At 38.8% G+C, this 21,880-nt stretch overlaps 2 protein-coding genes across 2 annotated transcripts in view; one reads left to right on the top strand and one right to left on the bottom strand.

Annotated features, from left to right (window-relative positions):
* CARPA (Carbonic anhydrase-related protein A) overlaps positions 1-1,769 on the top strand; it is a 279,269-nt gene extending 277,500 nt beyond the window's left edge. Inside the window, exon 10 of the mRNA XM_087343739.1 lies at positions 657-1,769. Within this exon, the coding sequence (XP_087199865.1) occupies positions 657-700 (44 nt within the window). The 3' untranslated portion in view covers positions 701-1,769. The remainder of the gene's footprint in view (positions 1-656) is intronic.
* Positions 1-21,880, bottom strand: part of LOC110837456 (uncharacterized) — a 516,015-nt gene that overhangs the window by 415,632 nt on the left and 78,503 nt on the right. The gene's annotated exons all lie outside the window — the stretch shown is intronic.

Below are 21,880 nucleotides of genomic sequence, written 5' to 3' on the forward strand. Positions count from 1 at the left end.
TTTCAGTACCCTAGCCAAACAAAAGAAGTACGGGGAAAGGGCGATTTCATAACCACGCCCAGTCTGTGGATCTGGCCCCCTGGTGTTCAAACACGTGTTACAAAATGGGAGACTTTGGTAGCGCCGTCGCAGCGATTCATCAAGAGCGTTCCTCGACTTCAGTACGATGTAGACCCTCCCTGGGTCCACTTTTTATCTCCTGCCAGGCAACATATATTTGTGACGCTACAAACAGCGTCATGTACTAATCACTACGTTCCTCGTTATACAGAATGATTATTAATTGACTTCGAGCTCTATGTTATGAAATCCCGCACATCAGTTATTACGAAAACTTGCCTGAAACCATCACTCTAGATTCTTTCTTTCTTTCTTTCTTTCATCTTTTTCTCATCATTGTTCCACACATTTTATTTCTGAACGTGACTGTACTCAATTACAAATCTTTTTAAAAAGACTGTACGTACCAACAAATGGCTCTTTAAAGCGCTTTAAAGAACAACAGCACAAGAAACTTTAGAAAATTCGATTTCAATTAACATTTGTAATTCATAAAACCTTCCATCCCGAACCTGCTACATATCTAATCTACCCCGATTATTGTGGAGTGCCTTCTTTAAAGAAAATTTGTTGTTAATATTGTGTTGTTTACGCAGCCAACATGTGGAATGACGAGCGGGACCCGTCTTACCAGGTGTAACCACCAACGCATCCACCGGACGACTCAGGGAAGCCAAACAGCGGTGCAAAGCAATACAGGACAAGGCATCTTCTGGCCCAGATATTTCTCGACACCAAACTTTCATCTAAGGAACGACCGCGGAGGGTACCCGGAAAAGTGAACTGCGAGTGACAGTGTTAGATAAGACGACCCAGAACAAAACTGTGAATGCACTTTTTATAATGTTACTGAAATAAAATAATGTTGTGTGGTACAGAACAAGTGTTTCTCTGCAGATAACATGAGTGCTATATAAGACTTGAGGTTCTCACAGCGGTGAGTATGAAGATTTCTGTCTTCTGGGTTGTTGCGCTGTGTAGTCTGGTCGATGTTAACCAATGTTTCAGAGGTCATACTGCCTCCGTCATCAGGGCGATCGCCCTGATGACGGAGGCAGTATGACCTCTGAAACATTGGTTAACATCGACCAGACTACACAGCGCAACAACCCAGAAGACGGAAATCTTCATACTCTGATGACGGAGGCAGTATGACCTCTGAAACGTTGGTTAACATCGACCAGACTACACAGCGCAACAACCCAGAAGACGGAAATCTTCATGAGTGCTATAGAATAAATAGTTTAAAATTAAAATTTATTCTTTTGTATTGGTGGGCTTAATCGTCCAAACATTATCCCTCTTAAACTGTAATTTCAGATTCATTATGGTTTATTTTCACTCCGCCGCATATTTTTATAAGTTTGTAATCCTTTAAGTGCCAACCTCCGACAGCACCACAGGCTTACACGCAAAATAAGAGGAACCAATAACAAATTTGTTGAATTCTTTAGTGTTCAAGTTTGTATATACACCAAATTAAACTTCTTAGGGAACTTACATTTGTTTTCGTGTCACAAATGGCACAGATTACGGTAGGGGAGAGTCGGGGGGTATTAACGGACGCACGTCTTTCTGGAAAAATTCTAGCAGACAAAGACATGTTATCATCGCCTTGGCATTTAAGACCACTGTTTTCCTTACCACTCGCTGGAAGCGTCTGTTGACATCCTCTACAGTGTAAATAAAATGTTCGCTCTTGTCTTGTATTCGTTGTATACACCTTCCCTATCCAATAATTGCTTCCTAGTTACACTGATTTACAAACAAAATGTTAAAATATAATTACAGTCACAGTAACGTAAATAAATTTTGAAGGGACTTTTCTTTCGCCACGTGGTTCGGCTGGCGTCGGACACTTTTCATGGTGTGTGGTAATGAACGTCCACTAATTACATGTGATTAGCATATTTCTCATAATATGATGACGAAGGAAACAGTAGTGACTTCTCGAGCGTAGAAGACATTAAGAAGAGCCGGGATAGCTCAGTCAGTATAGTGACTAGCTACGGGCTGGACGACCGGGGTTCGATCCCCGACGGGGGCAGAGGATTCATTTCCTCTAGCCTCTGCGTCCAGACCGGCTCTGGGGCCCACCCAGCCTCCTCTACAATGGGTACCGGGGTCCTTTCCCGGGGGTAAAGCCGGCCGGGGCGTGATGCTGACCACTCACCCCCATCTAGTGCCGAGGTCAAGGAAGAGAGGAGCTATACCTCCTCTCACCCCAAACGCCTACATGGCGTATAGTGGGACAAACTTTACTTTACTTTACTTTACTAGAAGACATTAAGAACGGGATGACGTCTGTCCGGAGGCTAAAATTAGTGTTAAGAATAAAAGCTCAAGTTTGATTCAAGACAGAATTTTTAAAATAACTAAAAGAAGCGATTATTCTACACTGGCACATTTCCAATAAACCAAGATTTGTTTTCGTTTACCTTAATTACTTGATTTCTCATTTGTCGGGAATTTCACGGACTAAAGAAGATTCCGGTTCCACAGAAGAAATGGGGGGACCCGAGGCTTTATGAAACAATGTCCGCACATAAGAGGTGTCCCTTGAATCCAGCAAGTGAGGCAGTGCGAAATCGTGGCGGTCATGTTTAAAAGATTTTGAAGGAAAAAAAAAATGCCTAACAGAAAATCTGAACGAAGTGAAATTCTGACGGAAACTTCTCGTAAAAACAAACAGTGAGAGAGGAGAAATCATCAAAATTATTAGTACATGATTTATGGTAATGTTACACGTGCAATGGACAGACTTCTAGGTGCAATCTGACATTCTAGGAACATTGTGGGGAAAAAACGTGACTTATTTACAGTTTAAAATTTTTTGAGCAACTTATATTTGACTTTGCTCCCATTCTGTGGTACATTATTAATGCAGTAATTCTTTCGTTCTTTTACATTCAAAATACAAGAAAATCTGGAGAGAAAAACATCCCAAGTGTCCGCGGCTACCCGACTCTCTCTTACCATCGTTTATAAATACAAAAAAATCCTCATTTCAATTTATACTGACGTTTGTGACTTCAATGTAAACTAAATCAGCATTTTAAGGGTTATGACTTATTTCTCATTTACAGTTTTTTTTATCCTTGTCCAGATATTCTATTGGGGGGGGGGGTGTTAGAATGAGATAATCTCGATCAGCGAAAAACCTGGGTTAGACCCAAACTACAAGTGTACAAGAACCTGATATCAGGTTACGTCAACGAGAAATAATTATAATATTAACAATAAAATTTACGAGGCATATGAATGGCAAACGTAGAAATGGTAATTAAAATACATCAAAGGAAATCCAAAAGCACCCAATCCACGAAACCAGAGCATGAGAAATACGAAATATTACCTTCTCTATTACATCTGTCCACTGCCAGCGCCATCTGTGGCCCAAGAACACAGCTCAGTAATTTTATAACATTAGACGACGGACAGAGTCCATAAACTCGACACTCGAGGTTCTTTACCGTTGTTTATTACAGCTATGACTTTATTTATTAGCAAATATTTCATTTATAATGAACTTCCATCACAGACTTGTAACGACCCTCATCTGAATCACGTGTCATGCCTTCTTTTAATTCGAAAAGATCAAATTCTCGTAAATATGAGAACGAAAACATTCAAAGACAAATTGACAAATAAATTCGGCTAATTTTTGAAATCACTACAGTACTTCACTTCAGATTGGGGTATTAAAACCAAATGAATATATTGGTTTGTAACCATCTTAGTGTTTGATATAACGACGATACAATAATACGTAACAGAGTCCCCCTTGTGGTCTGAAAAACCAGCAACAATACTTTGTTCCTTCCAGTGGCTGTCGTGTTGGTATTATTGATAATAAAATGTTTAAACAGTCAGAATATGGTGTGGCTACACTGAAATTATGATATGCAAACGTACGGACTTGTGATACATTCATGTTTCAACTATACAAGTCATAGAGCGTCAAATGATCTTCATAAATGGTGAACATGCAAGGATTTTGAAGGAGAGGACCGCGTCATATTTCAAGGTATGAATATCCCAGCATTAGTCTCACATGACGGAGGAAAATCACGAGAAAGCATCGGGTACCTCGAGAAAAAGTGGTAAACAGAGAGTAAACGGTGTTTCACGACGACTGAATTCTGCAATGTTTCACCGTGTAGTCTCATCGCCCTGACGATGGAAACAGTACGCACCTCCGAAACGTTGGTCAAATTTTTACCAGACTACACGGTGCAACATTCCAGAAGATAGTCTTCACATTTTCCCCAGTGAGGACCAGAAATCTCATTCAATCACAAACACAAAGTTGTAATGTTTTACTCGAAAACTACCTCATAGCTACAAATTTAAAGACTGGGAACGACGCCATATACATCCCCCCCCTCCACACGAGTTGGCTAGTTGATTATATTTCTTTTTTATTATTTTGATAAAAAAAAGTGGTTTGATAACGTTAGCAAACCAGTGTGTATATATAAAACAGAATATATTTCATACAAACAACATTCATGCAATCCCCTGCACACAGATTTTGCTAAAATGCCATCATATCTAGCAGTGAAATGGTATCCATGTCATCAACAGGATCCACCGCCTACTTGAGACCCGGCTGCAATGTGTCTTCTTGCCCCCCCTCAGTCCCTTCCGCCGCTGAATTTATGTTTAATGGTCCTACCCCCGTGCAGCAATAAATTGTCTATGAAAACAGGGTGGATGGGGGTTGCGCGCTATCACAGACCGGGGCCCAGGCGCCCACATGCTGAGACAGGTCACACTATCGCAGCGATCCACATCGGGGTTCTAGGTCGCAGATAAACGCACATAATGTACGGAAACAACTTTCTATTTTAGTTAATTATTAGCAGAAGGAAAAAAAACACGAGGCATGATAACGTTTCTTGTCGTGGAAGGAAGTTTTACAACCGACGTTACCATAAATTTAATTAGACAAGTTCTGTTACAAGGTTAATATCACGTATTAATCACATAACATTATAATCATAATTAAATCCGGAAGAATGGCACATGTGAGACACGTAAGACGTTTCGTGGAAATTAAAAATACAACAGAATGCATGGTTTTAGATAAATACGAGTGACGTGAGTGCACAGACTGGATTAAACTGGCTAAGGACAGGGTCTAAGCGTGTGATTTCGTGAACACGGTAATACAACTTCGCTTTCGAAGACAAGGGAGAATATTCTTGGCCAGCTTAGTAACTAGCAAAGTAAAAGAACGACTAATTTAAGTGTTAGGACAAGTTGATATTTGAGACCCACAATAAAAAAAATTTGTTCATGGTGATATGAAGCCTGTACGATGATCAAATTTTTGAGACTGGCGTAAACTTAAAAAAATTATCTTTCACAAATGCTCATGGTTCATACACTTAGCAGGAATTGAATTACAAGACATCTGTTCATTTGACAATCACTTTGGTTACCCCTGCTTACCTTTCAATTTCGATGCACAGGAAAGTAGAAACACGCTGTTCCTTCAGCCACAACACTTTAAGCACAATTTACTGTAACGATGATGCACACTTAAGTCATAACTGGATTAGAGTTGAGAGCATAAACCACAAATCGTTCATGAGACCTAGTTCGAACTTCGCGTCGCCACGATACAAGCCAGAACGTCTCTAAATCTGTAACATTTCAAGTGTAAATAACATCTGACCGCTCACCAATTAGCTTCCACGTCACCCATACAACCAGCGCCCTTCCGTTCTTCAACTGTTATTAGTTTGTCCCTCCACCGCTTAACTTCTTTTGTCTGTGCGCACACCTGCGTATACAAATAGCTTAATCATCAAACCAAATTCATTAATTCACGAATCAAAACGCTTCTGCTATTCTGCAACTCCTGATGTTAATGTTATTATTAACTTTTAACCACTGAAAACTGAGGAAAATATGTTTCACACATTGCAATCGGGACGTCTATGTATTTAAAACTATCTATAACAACACAAGCCAGAATTTAAGTGAAGTGGTATTTATTTTCTTACAAGATGTTTGCGTCCACATGCTTGGAGACCAATCAGATTGATTTTCGCGAACCATGGCATGAACGTCTTTAAACTGAAGGTCACCCCCAAAGTCGTCCTCTTCTAATTTCCCACAGTCGATAGCGAGCGAATGATCGAATTTGTGAGTTCGAAGTCACGTAGGCCCCAATACGTACATCTCCTACGGTAACATCACTGAAAAATACACAACTTTTATCAGGATACTTCGATTAAAAAGAAAAACTGCTGTGTTAAAATATGTTCTTCGGATTTCAACCTGACAGCGGTACCTAATAAACATTTAGAAAGAGGCTAGCTTAATTTTACGTCAAGATAGATTGCAGACATTCCTACAAATTGCATATAAAGTATTATTCGTAAGTGAACAATTACGATGCAAATCTTTGAGGTTATACCCGACAAATTTAACGTACACAGAAGGTGTCTGTGATAACTTTTCCCGAAAATACAATGAAGACGATGATAAACCCCAATACTTGTAGAACATTCTGTAATATACACATAATTGCAGGCAATAACAAAGAATCCTACCATCTGCACACAAGTTCAGAACTCATGAGTTAAAACAAATCGTAGAAGGGAGTAGACAAGGGTAATTATTACACATGAATATAAATGTCACTTCGAATTTTATTCTTTTAAATTTACTACTCACGTTTATCTGCACACGACACTGAGAACATTAATTTAAGAAGCTTTATGTCAGAGCAATTATTAATCCAAATTCTATCTCGACATTCAGGTACAAGAATAATTCGGAATGTCTCTGTGCAGCAAAAGCGTGTGGGAACTCTTTCCCTGGTACAGAATGTGTCTTACCAAATTTGAGATGTCAAGTTCTGACCTTTCAACTCCGGTCACTGAGCCCTATAACGATCAATCCAATCATTTCCCATCCACACAATCTAATTCTGTGCATTATTCTCCATCTACTCCTAGAACTACCTAATAATCTCTTTCTACTAAATTTTCAAATAAAGATTGTTTAAGATGCAAAAAATAATGTATTTAATACGGGATTCAAATCCGACTTTGCAGAGACTCCGTGGAAAAGGATAGACGGCTGGTACAAACACAGATGGCAGTCTTGTCGTGCACTGTATGAACCCTGGCGACGGTACGACCGGTGCAGACACCCGAGAAGATTTCGCTGCATTCAGTCACCGTGAAAGCCTCAAATCTTATAGGCTTATTACCTAAACAGCGTTTAAACAATTCCGTTCCTACCTCAATGAAAACCTAACGTTTACAAAGATCAAATGTTGAAGGAAATGATCGCTGTTTATCCTAAAAATCATATGAAACGGAATTACTGAATATTAAAGTGGGCGGTGCATAGAATTATCACTGGTATTTAAATGCTTTTTAAATTAGCTGGCAATTTGGTTCACTGCGTCTCAATGTTGCGCTTGGATTGGCTAAGGAGTAGAGATTCCATAAAACAGTAGAATAAATATTGCATCCAAGGTTGTCAGATAGTCAGAAATAACTTGGAGTGGTTTTCGTGCCATAAAGCAACCCTGCATTGTCTGTTGTGCTCTGTTTCACGTTGCAAGCGAGATTAGTTTCTGGAGGATGTTCTATTCTCCCCCCCCTCCTGAAAACAATAACTAAGGGGTGCAGACGCAACCTTCCCGACCTCCCCTTTCCAGCCACACACACACACATTCGCACAGACTGAATTACGTTTGGTGACGATAATCATACGAAAGTCCCTCCACGAAGCAAAAACAATGTTTCTGTATTCAAGTACGCACCTGAAACTAGACGTACACGCAGGATTCTTTGGATTTCCTTACAGGAAAGAGTTTTCCTGGAACGTCGTTTGCCACTACGAGGAAAGAACATTTAAGGCGTACCTACGTCTTGGCAGAATGCTTAGTAATCCAGCTTTGTGCACGGCAGTCGCAGGCTAAAATCTCGACCTGGAGACAGATAAATAATATTCCCCCGTCCACAAATTAAAAAGTAAGAATTATAATATTCTTAACTGGAAAAAAAAAATAGTAAACACTTATTGAATAAACTACAAATTCTATTTCTCTCAATTGGATTCGACCCTTGCAGGGTTTTGAACATTCCGTGAACACAATAGGTCATGACATGTTCATCCATTCACTTATTTCGTCTAAAAATAAGTGGATGGATTTTAATTAAATATGATGTTGGGAGTGTGCGCTAAAGTTGTCTGGCAAATTCAATTTTGGCTCGAGGTCACATCATAACCCGTTTTATTTACACCCCCAGGTTTGCAAATAGAAATTTATCGATTTTCTAAAAATCTGCTCACCGCACGAAAAAATTTGCAAACATCTCAAAACACAGATCTTGCCAAGATACGTAACTTTCATTCAAATAATTTTGTCATATGATAAATATTTACCTAGATACTATAAAAACAATGTACGACTTCTGTATGAATAACTCAAACAACAGATTCATATTTGTTACGTAATGGAACGAACTAAATCCGAGCATTACTTTACTTCAAACTAGCAGACTGCCAGCAATGTTACAGAGGGGGTATTCGACGAATGCTTAAATCTATGTTCCAATCTTTACTGCCTGAAATCTTTCTATGCAAACAGCTTTGTCGTCGTTCTTTTATCGTGCTTAATTTCCGAGCTACAGATATCTTAATTGGGAATCTAACTCAGGACTCGTTTCTGGTACTGTGAATTTTCTTCACGTAATCTTGTCTTCCAAACAAACAACTTTATCGTGCTTAGTTACAGAGCTGAAGGAACCGTCCTCAACGAGAATCGAACTCAGGACTCGTTTCGGGAGTTCATCCGTCCTATATTTTCTTCTTAATCTCGAGGAATAAGCATGTTATGTTTGGTGCAAATCGATTTAACGTTTCTCGAGCTATAATCAAACATATACACCCACAATATAAACTTTTTATATTAGAAGGCAAATTTTTGTTTCTTACAACATTCGTGTTGGCAATAAATGAACACCAAGGTCACTGACCTATGTAGAAGAACAAATAACGAATTTAAAAGTATGCGCAATGCATTTGTCATCCACTTCTGACTTGTCTCGTCCCCATTTATAAATCATTAGTCCATTTTGCCTGGCTCTGTAACCCGGCCATGATTGATGGTTTAATGTCGTCTGTATTCGAATTCTCTTTCCAAATGAATATTCTAAGTTACAAGGTCTGCATTAACCTCATTCCGTGTGGCTGGGTATCTAGTCCTATCAGTTGCTCAGTACCAGGAATTCCTTTCAAAAATATATTTTTTAACGTTTTAAGACTACACTTTACTGTCATGTCTGAAGATGTATAAATGTCTACAAAAATGCGTTGGAAAACGAAGAAAACAAAATATCAAACAAGTTAAATGAACTGAACGAAGGGAAAGAAACAATAAATACGAGTAAAGTAAATGATATGAAACGATCCAACAGTTTTAATACCGCAAACTTTGAAATTACATTTAAAAGTCGTAAATTTAATCGAGCGAAAATTAAAGTGTTAGGAGCCTATGTTACCGGCAAACTATGAAATCCGGCAATGCATATAATGCCTAAAGTCAGTAGGCAAAGTATGAAATTCAGGCATTCTATGGAATGCCCAGGCATTTTATAAAATGCCTAGAACTTTTAGGCAATGTATGAAACTAACAGTTTTCCTTATACTTTGCCTTGGAATTTAATAAAATGCCTCAGATTCTTTAGGCAAATTATATAACAAAGAAGTTTCTATAATACGATTTATACAGTTTTATTTTATCTTTTATATTTGTAAAAACTTAACATAAAACAATTTTTTTAATTCTCAAAACTTTTGTTAAGTTCAGATTCAGTAGATTAATATTTTCGCGACTATCTCGCACAACCTCCATCTTGAGAGCTCACCCAATCGACTTTGATTAATTTCAATTTACACAACCGAACAAAATTAACATTACGAATTATTTCATACTTTGCCAACTGACTTTAGGCATTCTATACATTGCCGGTAAGGTATATAATAAATAATTATTCAGATAATTAAATACGCTGTTAAAACGTCTTTTAATTAGTATGTTGATTTTCATACCGAATATTACAGGTAAATTTTGATGGTTAGAAGTCATAACTTTATTACAGTACTGAGCGATGCAGATAAAATCTTGTTCCAGTTGGTGGATATGCCCTTTTACCAAAACAAGGCTGATACACGACGTAGGAAATGTTGCCTTGTTCACGAAATCACTGGTGCATCTTCAGAATTGTGCTGACCATGCTGAAAACCCATGGCAGCTTATGAAAGCTAGAAACGCGAAAGATTTAGTATCGAGTTGGAATGCTAACCAGGATAACTGTCCGCCTCACTACGTTAAGAAAAGAACAGCGAGGATATATAAAAAAAAAGGAGATGCGCGGATTCTTCGAAGCGAGCGAAATAACGTACGATAACTTCAAGATCGAGGGAAAATCGTCAACTACAGAGAAATGCGAAATAATGGAATAATGCGCTAAAGGAGGATAAAGGAATGGAAAATCGATAACAGAAACTCTTCGTCATGACTTGTCGATGGCTGTTTTTCGGGAAGAAACACACACACACACCTGATAATTGCACGTATTTCAGAATTCACGCCTGATCAGTGTGGGAAGGTTAGGTTAGGTCAGTGCGGTGACCAGGCTACTGGCTAGACCAGTGTTATTCAACCTGGGGTACGCGAAGACATCTTAGGGAGTACGTGAAATTTAAAAAGAAAATATATTATTTTATGATAAACACTGAATAATAAAATTAAAATATTTGGTTATTCCGTCAAATCACAATGTATTTAAAATAAGATAATTAAAATAATTAAAATATCATTCTGTGTTCCATATCGAATAATCGATTTACAATTGGAACAGTTACAACATGTTTCGGTTTTATTAAACCATCATCAGGTGTAAAATTATATTAAATTTAAAACTCAATTACAATTTTTTTTTTTTATAATTTTTCGTAGTGTAGATTTTTGGAGGTCGTGTCCAGATATTTTCATATAATGGATCAACTTTATTGTTTGAAGTGATGCTTTTGAATGATATTTTAATTATTTAATTATCTTATTTTAAATACATTGTGATTTGACGGAATAACCAAATATTTTAATTTTAATTTAATAAATCACAATATGACGCAACTACACTATCTTACTGAATAATAAGTACCGTAATTTATTTTAGATGTAGATTGTATAATATGTATAACTTGAATTATACACCAACAACTTTGGGGGTACAAAGTTGAAGAGAGATTATATCTGGGGGTACGCGAAGAAAAATGTTTGAATACCGCTGGGCTAGACGACCGAGGTTCGACTGAAGACTGGACTAGACAGGACCAGCTTTGAGGTCCACACAGCTTCGTTTCTTGGGGGGGGGGGGGGGGGGGGGGTTAAGAATGCGTGGAGCTATACCATAAATCCCCCCATACGTCTGCAAAGGGTGGAGATCACTTTAGGGACGGTATGCTACGAGGTTTTGATACAAAAGTGCCCGCTGGTTGTGCCCAGGATGGCGCTAAGAACAGATGTGATGGAGAGGAGGTGAAGTTGAAAACGGGTTCTCTAGAACTTGGACTACAGAAAGTTATTCGCTTCTCAGTTTCACGAAAATTATTTTATTCAATTGCAATTTGTTCGAGAGCTATTGCGTTGCTATAACGAGATATCGATTCTGAACTTTTAACGATTGACTTCTCAGTTATTAGCGAGAGGCTGTACACTACGAATGAACGATGATATTAAATATTCTAGGACCATGAATCTGTGTGAGATCTGAGGTTCCGAAGGCGATGAAGATATCAATGTTGGTCTTGCGTGTAGTGACACCTTGTGGGCGTGTACGTATATATCAATGTTTCGGAAGAACATACTGCCTCTATATTCAGGGCTATAATTAATTCAATTTACTATAATCTGTTTTGTGCCCAGTTTTGACATAGAAGTTAAAATATCTGACCTAGAGTCGCGCAATATCGCCTGAACGACGAACTACAGAAGAAATGAGATTGACGTTGAAGAAGGAAACCAAACCGGCTCTGCTCGGGATTACAAGCCAAATCTTATCAGCGGTACAACTGGAAATAAAATGAGACGTGGAACGAGATTATGACTGCTGTGCAGAAACACAACAGAACATCGTATCAGATGACTGTTACCTTCGTCTCTGATTTCATCCAGCGCACGACGAAGAGAAAATTGAATTCTTGTCCGAATGTCTACTACTGTCCACATAACCACAAATTGTGGACGAAAACTGATAAACTTGCAAGCCGTGTCCAAAAATCTTCGTCTATCCATCATTGTCTACAAAAACAAAGAATTTTTGTAGAGAATTCTATTAACTTGCTCAAGCACGCGACAGAATGAAAGACCAAAAAAAACTTTAAAAATGACGGATACTGCTCATTAAGTTCTTAATTTTAAGACTGTTTCTTTCTACTTAAAGTAACAAATTTAAGGGTCACACATGAAGTTCTGTCTCGTCACATCTCAAATACGACGTTAAACCGGGTGACTCAATGCACGTGTATTGAGGTTTCTTCAAACCTGTCACGAGAAAAGACAGAATGGTGAAAGGAGGAGGATAGGAAAAGTAATAAAGAGGAGAAATGAAGTAGAAAGAGACGTAGAAGAAAGAGACAAAACGATATTTCATGCTTTATTAACTGGAGATTAAACGGATGCGTGTAGAATTAACTAACCCTCTGTTAAATGGGGAAAGACAAGTGATCCTGAGCCAGTTCAATCCACTTAGAATTTTCATAACGTTTTTTCATGTTAACACTATCCCATTTTCTTCCTCACGTTCCAAATGTCTGTCTGTCTGTCTACTGGCTGGCTAGCTGTCGCAATTTTCCTCCGGGGGGATATGCAACCTGCAAGACCTGTCACTGTTGTCACACGTCGTGGTTCAACAGTGACCTCGAATGGAATTACCTTTTCGCAACATAATTGATAAATTAGTCCGTTACCGTAACTGATCATTATGGTACCAGTTGGTTACTTACTTCATTAATTAATATCTCGTCGACTAGTTAGTTACTGAGTACGTCCGCTTGATAGTTGATTAAACACTTCGTTAATGAGTTGATTTTTAACCGGTTAATTAGTCATAATTAGGTATATATATGATCGTAATTAGTTAAGTAGTCATAATCGGTAAGCTGTTTGAATAAATTAGTGTTAGCTATAGTTAACAGTGAGCTAGTTTGTCGAACTATAATTATGTATTTAATACGATTTAAGATGAGGATGAGTTCACAAAGAGTCGAATGCTCCAGACTGAGCATTCCTGGTTCTGAAATCTAAGACTCCGTCTTAAAAGAGAATGATCTTCCGGGTCTAGTCGTTTTCCTGGGGCATCAGGCAATGAAATTATCTCTCTCCACTCCCAATCCGTCGGAAAACGTCTGTAATGGTGTCACTGTCTCTCTAGTCGGGCGACTTCCTTCCGAATTCGTTACAGTTCAGCGCAACAACGGACTGACTGACATCTCGTCTGCAATACAGCCGGGATGTTCGAGTTTTCCAGTCCGTTCGTGATCAAGCGTATCTTTTCTTATTCACTTACGTCTGAAGAGATTTCAAAAACTGCGATGGGATGGTTAAATGGTTCCGAGAGGCGAAACGAGTTCAAACAAAAATTTGTTGGGCAACTACAAAAGCGAACACTTCGAAAACTGAAAAGAATCTGGGAAAATACCAGATTATTAAAACGGGTCACATGGAAATAAGTTGTGAGAATATGAGAAGGATTGGACTGACTCAGGGTCGAGTAGGACGGACTCTCGTATAAGCTTTGTGAAACCATTAGGATTTACAACCACTCGGTAAGTTTTAAGCCCGCCGTCGTTCGATTGACTACTTACGGTCACTTATTTTAATTAGTTAAAGCATAATAATGAACTTATATTTAAAACTAGGAAGTAGGAATTAGTGGCAATGGTGGTAATATTTGCAGCTGGTGGTGCCTTACACAACTCCTTGCAGCAATTTAATTCTTACGAACTCCGATCGCTGACAGAGTCTGCAACGAATAGTAAATACGTTTGTACATTCAAGCTTCAGTGTCGCTCAGTTCTTACAAAAGTTATGATGAGTGAAGTTTCCTTTACTTGAAAACAATTCGCGTTTAAAAAATTAATTATTACAAATATTTCTCCTAAAATTTACAGATTTCTCACGAGAAAACGTAGCAATGAAAAATTATTTAGAAATAAGTGTTCTCTTATTACGTATTTTATTTCTGGATTATAATTGCAGTGTGCCTAAAAGAAATATATTCCAATCGAACACAAAAAGCATGAGAGGCACTGATTTAAATTAATCATTTCATTTTTGATGACCGTTTATGAATTCTTCACACAAGCGTGAAATGAACGCAAAGAAGGGAGGTCATGTATCTCGGTATCCAGCCATCGCTCAGACCTACTGAACGGCTTTAAATTAAAGTTGGTATGCGGATGGTGGGGGGCCTTGCGCTGAAACTACGTGGGGCAAATTTCATTTTGGTCCAAATTATTCCACTGCAGCATCTATGTTATTTGAAACGTATATTAGGTTTCAAGGAAAAAGATTCACTTCATAAAATTGGTGCATAACAAAATTAATATTTCAGTAAGACCTGCGCATTTCACGTTGAAAATGGAAATACATTATTATAAGTTTTTAACTTAATATAATAACATGACGTGTTATGTGCAATACAGTGAAACAGCACCATCAGTAATGTTACTTAAGAAAGTAGAGGATTTAACTGTGCTTAAAATCTAAAAAGTAATTACATTACGAAAAATTTTGTGTGATAATTCTGAATAAATATTTAAATAAGCAAGACAGCAACAGATTCGCTTGTCACTTTACCTCACAGTATAGCGAAAATTCTGAATCTTCATACAACAAAAGAAAACATAAGGTGGTCGAATATTCAGGCAGAATCGACCGATTCCGTACCAAATAAAGGGAAAGAATTATTCAATTCAATTCAATTCAATTAATTTATTTACGTGTTTGCCAACAGCAAGAAGCCAATAACAGGCAAACACTGATAATACATACAATAATAATGAAATAAAAATTAAAAATATTACACAAACAGATTAACTAAACTTATACATGTACAGTATTAAATATAACTGCCAAGTACAGGCAAACCCAAAATAGAAACAATATTAACACAAAGAAAAACAAATGAAGAAATATAAATAAAAACAAATAATCCACCTAGGGAACACTAATATAATTGTAAGACTTTAAAAAATATAAAAAGACAGATAACGAAGCTAGATCATTTCCCTTGCTGAGAACGTTCGCTCAAGGGAGACAATGTTTATGCCAAATACGTCCAAAGATTTACATACGTCATTTGCAGCGATGACGCACCTGGCTGAAGGACTGTGTCTTAGTGCACTGCTCACACTAAAAATAGAAAATTCTCTTATTTGCCTCGCCGGCACACAATACATACAATAAACGTAACATAAAACCCAGTTAACAATTTTGTGTGAAAATCCGACCTCTCTCTTCGCCTCTTGATTGAAGCATGATCTAAAGGAATATAATCAATTATTTATTACAATAGGCCTTCATAGAAATATAGGCCTACAAAGTTAGTTTTCACCTACAGGCATCGAAGTTGCTCGAAGGAGTGTGTGACTGCTCTTAACAATCGGCAAACATTAATTATTCGACATGTACCACCTAGTTTGGGGGGGGGTGTAATTCGCGTACCAAGCCTCAAACAGAAACGCAGTCCCTTAATCTTCAGAGTTTCCGCCAGAACTTGGCATTGTTTCGAAATCTGAGTCAATAACACTTCAGAAAATATGTATTAACTTCTAGCAACTGAACCGCTGTACGACTCAATTTCGCGCAGTTGTTTCAACCAGGAAACTTCGGTTGCGTTTTATGAATCTTTACCAGTATCTCGGTTCTCTGAATGACGAAATCTGGCAAGGGTATTTGATAGTACATGTAGAAAGCAAATAAGAGTTCCGTTCAAGAATCACTGATGTGAATCGAATTGGCATTTCAAAACTGGAATCAAATGTTACTTCTCCTGCGGAGCAAATACAGGTTTATATTAATAAGATAAGGTTAACCTACTTTTACAGCAATGTTCAGGTCCATGTTGGTTACGGTAGATATATTTGAATGCTAATCCCGCCTCCTAAATGATCCAATAACCCTGAAATAACTGTCACCAGATCATTTGATACACAAAGCCACCCATGTGGGCGTGTCCTCCGTCTCCTACCCCACCCAAAAGAACTCCCGGATAATCGTGTTTGGGTGCACGATTTGACTCGTGACACAATCATTTCGAAGTATCATACGAGGCGCGTCCCAAAAGTAAGTTTCCCACTCGTCCCACAGCTAGCAAACCTTATATTGCGCGAAGCGACTGTGCGTACGTGATAGAGCAATGACGTAGCATGGCGCATGCACTAACGGCACTTCCCGCGTTCTCACAGTAGCATCGTTGCAGCTGTTGAAGATGGAGGTTCTTATTCCAGCTCCCGCCGACTGTGAAGTGCGGTCAGTGATAACGCTAGGCCGCACACGGCTCGACGGACAGCAAGTCTCCTGCAGGAGTTCAGCTGGGAGGTGTTTAATCATTCACCCTACAACCCGGACCTCGCTCCCAGTGATTTCCATCTTTTCCTACACCTCAAGAAATTCCTGTCCGGTCAGCGTTTTGAGAATGACAGAGAGGCGGAGATGGTTGTCACACAGTGGTTCCAATCCCAGGCGGCAGACTTCTACGACACAGGTATTCAAAAGTTGGTCCCACTGTATGACAAATGTCTCAATTCCGGTGGCGAATGTGTTGAAAAATAGCTGGACACTTGCTGTATCTGTTGCAATAAATATTTGCATGAAATTGTGTTTTGTTTCTGTAAACGGCCCCAGGGAAACTTACTTTAAGGACGAGCCTCGTATATCACTTATCTCTACAACAGAAACACACAATCTTACAGACACCCGGAACAGACTAATGACCGATTACGTGAAGCGAAATGCGGTAACCGAAATTGGAATGAATGCATTTCGAACCGACGAACAGGCTTCTCGTCTACATTCGCTCTGTTTCGCCGAGTGTCAAAGCCACGAGGCACGGAGCGGTAACTCGTCTTTTATCGACGTCGCTAAAATACAGCTCAATTGAATTTTCGATCCTGAGATTGAGTCTCTGTCTCGCTCAGGGGTTTAACTATAACACTTGACACCATCCAAACACCATACAATCTCCATTAGGCCCTCGGAAAAATCATAACACAAATCTGATACGAAGAAACAAACCAACCATTGCGTACTATGAAACAAGGATGCACATCCCAAAGGCGTTCAATGTTCCATGAAACAGATAATTTTATCAAGAATTATTCATGTTGCATTAGTCTTAATAAGTACTTCAGATACGATAAACAAGCTAAGGGTGTCCAAAATTGTTAATGAATTATATAGTACAGGCTATAAACTAAGTATAAAAATGCTATAACAGTCCCCATATTCAAGAAAGGAGCTTAACTGGACTTATTTTATCGATAAGAATGGCAAATTTTTGCGATAAATTTTACTAATTAAATGACAATAGAGATTCCCCAACAAACCCTGTGCACTACGTAATGTTCAAATTAACGTAGTCTCAAATCACACAGTTAACAATAATCTTCTTAGAAATTTATTAAATTCTGCATAAGTTCGCGAATGGCTGCAACTTAAATATTATACTTCGACAAGTTGTGTAATCCGTCTGTCACAGCGAAGCGACCACTAGTTTTTTTTTTAGTATTTTTTTAACTTATGTAGTTCAAATTTATTTTTATTTGTAGACTTTACATCTGACTGATACAAACAAGAAATCGCTTGGCCATCATTTAAGCACTTCTTTGCAAACTCTAGGAAACAAACGCCAAAGCTTTACTTCTGTGCTTACCTTGAGTAATGACTGTGATTGAAGCTTGATTTTTACCTGAAGACAAAAATATTCCGACTGCCAACACTGCGTTTAGAAATACATTTCAACAGGAAGGAAATAAACGAATGGAGCCGTTCACAGATCACACTTTCACCTAAGGCCAATAAAATCCAGGAAGATGAATTGATGAAACGAATTTTACTGATACGTGGTTTTATTTGGCACCACAAATAAGTAATTCAGAACACTGGACTGAAATTTGAACTTGGCACCTCCAGAATTCGAATTGCGATTTTCGGTCGAAAATGAAGAAAAATCTTAAGTTCTGATTGTAAAACTTTGTGGGAAGAGATCACATGGAACACTATGGCTACATGGGAGGAGGATAAGATTAAAGTGGATCTTACAGAAATTTATTCTGAATATTGCTGAATGGACTAACTTAATTTATAGACAGAGTCCAACAGCGGACATTCGTGATTCTTCGTGTTTCATATCGCAGAGAATAACCGGATCAGCTGATTCACTGCGAAGAGCTCAAGGAAGATTCTATATTATGGAGCACTCTGAATTTGGCACACAATAAAACAGGACTTATAAACCCACCTTAGGTCGCTAATGCACATAAAATGACGTCATTCTATAGAACTTCGGTAAGTCGTGGAACCACAGACCATCAAGTCAATTCTTTACTGTCTAAGGAGGCTGCTGCGGGGGACGGCATGGAAGTTGGGGGGGGGGGGGGGTTCAGGGGGGTAGAATTTGAAAACGCTGAGTCGGAGTAACGTTGTGAAGCCGAGGAGGAGGGGAGATCTATTTCACCCTCAGGAAAGGAATGAACGAAGGAGATAGGAGATAGACGATGTTAACATGTGAAAAAAGGGACGCGTAAAAGGAGACTGGGATAAAGATGCTTCTTGTAAGGAAGATGGCGTGTTAGAGAAAGGGATGGAAGTCTTGTAGAGGGATGAAAAAAAGATGGTAATTGAGATCGTTATATGGACTGCCAAGGGGTTAGTTTAGGAAGGGCGAGCACATAAAATTATTCTCCACTCTTATCAAAGACTGAGCACGGCGACTACAGGGTCTAGTCGCCACATCTGTTAGCAGATTTTTTTTTTTGGGGGGGGGGGGGGAGAGAAATTGACAGCAAAATGAATAAGCTCAAGTGTTGGAGAAAAAGACAATTACGACTAAACAACGAGGAGCTTCATGCTCTGTACTCTTTGAACATTATAATTAAACCTATGCAATAAACGCCATACGACTGAATCTCCGACAGAGAAACACAGGCCTAATTGAACACCAGATACGTACTCCGTTGGTGAAAAAATGTTTTAAGTTTCGTCATCGTCGCTAAAACATCCCACTACACGTGTCTCTACTCAGCCAATGTACACCCCACTTACCACCTGTTTCCAAAACACATTTCCGCAGTATCGATGACATCGTTGGTACAACGGTAATTTCTGTTCGAGAAGCAACTGGTTCAAATATCGCCTACGTTACTCTTCATCCTGACTTACCGCTCTCTTAATTTTCCTCAGTCAATGCATCAATTGGCAAAACATCAACCTCAATAGGCCACGACGCCTCTACCCAAGTTCACGACACATTATGAAAGGTTTATACACTTTTATAAACCTTCAGAGTCCTATATACAAGTCTTGGTTGGTTACATGTGGTCTGGAAACATTCGAAGAGATTCAGTCATTTGTTGATAGGTTAGTGCGAATAACCACCACGCCATCACACGACCTTGAGCAAGCAGTCGATGGTATAAATGCGTGGAGAAATTAGATAAAATATTTTCACAACCATCGCCCGTGGTCCGTCTATACAAAACTTCATGATTATATTTATCGACCACATTTCATAAGGATAACTTTCTAACAGGCAAAATGCCCTATTCTTTAAATATTTAAATACGCTGAAATCCTTAAAAAGTGTCGATTATGATATAAAGACGGCGATGAATCGTTTATGAAAGAATTTTTAAAGACTAAGTTGTGACAAATTTTAAAACATTCACCATAAGTTTTCTGGTGTGAGCGAGGAAACTCACGAAAAATTCATTCAAGATAGCCAGTTTGAAGGCAGATATTTAAATTGGACACCACCCGAATGGAGACTGGACTCGTGACAGCTCAGCTAACTTGCTCTTCGAAGCTTATTTGTCTCGCCAGAATTGTAACAGCGTGGCATATAAATAATTATCAGTTCCGGTCCAACATCGTATGAATTACGCCATTACATATGGATGTTGAAATCTAAATTCGGAATGAATACTGCCTTTTAAATATTTACAAAGTTACAACAGTGAAAATGCAGTCAAATTTGTGTATAATTCTTCACAGCAACTGAAATTTGTCATTTGTCATCGTTTGTCTGCAGCGAGGGACGTTGGAATTATACTTTCAAAGGTATTCAATGGTTGACCACTCACTCCCACCTAGTGCAGAGGTTAAGAATTATTAGTAGTAGAATACCTCCCCCCCCAAATGCCTACATGGCGTGTAGCGCGACATTTTTACTTTACTGTACTTTAGTATTACAGCCACGGTGGTCTGTTAGAACGCTGGCCTTGTAATCCTGGGGTCTCGGGTTCGATTCCCGGCGGTGCCCGAATTTATAACTTGTGTTGGGCAAGGCCGTGGTCTAGGCAACACGGAGTTTTCCTCCGTGGCATCCCAACAATTACTCCATTCACACACAGAAGAAGGCAATGGCAAACCACTTCTGGATCATCTGCCAAGAACGTATATGAACAGGTCCCAGTCCGAGAAAAGGATGGAAGGATCCAGTTCATATGGACCTGTCGTCAGACAGAACACTAAATAAATAAATTTAAACTTTAGTATTCAACTGCCCCCGGAGGCCGGCTTACTGTTGGCGGTTCTTAAACTTCTAATTCTGCTAGAAAAATGTTAAATTTACGGATACGGCGTTGGTCAGAAACCGCTTTGAGGTGATCCAATAAAAATTTCAGATAGCGGAAATCGATATTAGTGAAAATTATGCCCAGGAATAGAACAGACTAAAATAAATTTGACCATAATCGGGCCTGGTGCCGAAAGTTTCACTTGTCCACCTAATTAAACATCAAACCACTCTGTATTCGAATACGTCACTGACTTGTACCAAGATTAATTTACAATTTACAGCATATCCTTGACTGATTTCGAAACTTTCAAAGGGAACAGGGAGACGCTTATTTTTATTCAATTCAAAAACTCTTATAATCCCATTTGCTAACCAAAAACACCAAAGATCAGGATGTATTAAAACAGTAATTTTGCCTGTTGTCTTGTATGGTTGTGAAACACGATCTCGTACCTTGAAGGAAGAACGCAGATTATAATTTTTGAAAACAAGGTGCTCAGAGCGATATCTGGACTTAGGACGGGTGAAATAAGTGGGGAATTTAGAATATCGCATAACGAGGGACTGAGTGAACTGTACGGGTCACCTAGCATAGTGAGGACAATGAAATCTAGGAGGCTCCGATGGGCTGGACATGTACCACGCAAGGCAAGTGATGCATACAGAGTTTTGGTGGGAAATCCTTCTGGAAAGCGACCACTAGGCAGACCAAGAAGGATATGGGAGGATAACATCAAGATGGATCTTAGGGATGTGGGATGTGAGGATGGAAAATGGATGGAGTTGACTCAGGGTCGTGGCAGGTGGCGGGCTTCGGTGCTGTCGGTGCTGAACCTGTGGGTTCTGCTACCAGGGAGTTAGTTAGTTGCAACATTGTGATCTTTTGCTAATGAATCTGCGTCATTCTTGGCTCTCGTAAGGGTCTATTAAGCTTTCCTTATACAAATAAAGTCATTTCAACCCATAGATTTTAACTGTGA

Source organism: Zootermopsis nevadensis, unplaced genomic scaffold, assembly GCF_977971745.1.
Source record: "Zootermopsis nevadensis isolate Lab colony 2312 unplaced genomic scaffold, Znev_1.0 Znev_ptg000006l, whole genome shotgun sequence".
In the NCBI taxonomy this organism is placed as follows: domain Eukaryota; kingdom Metazoa; phylum Arthropoda; class Insecta; order Blattodea; family Termopsidae; genus Zootermopsis; species Zootermopsis nevadensis.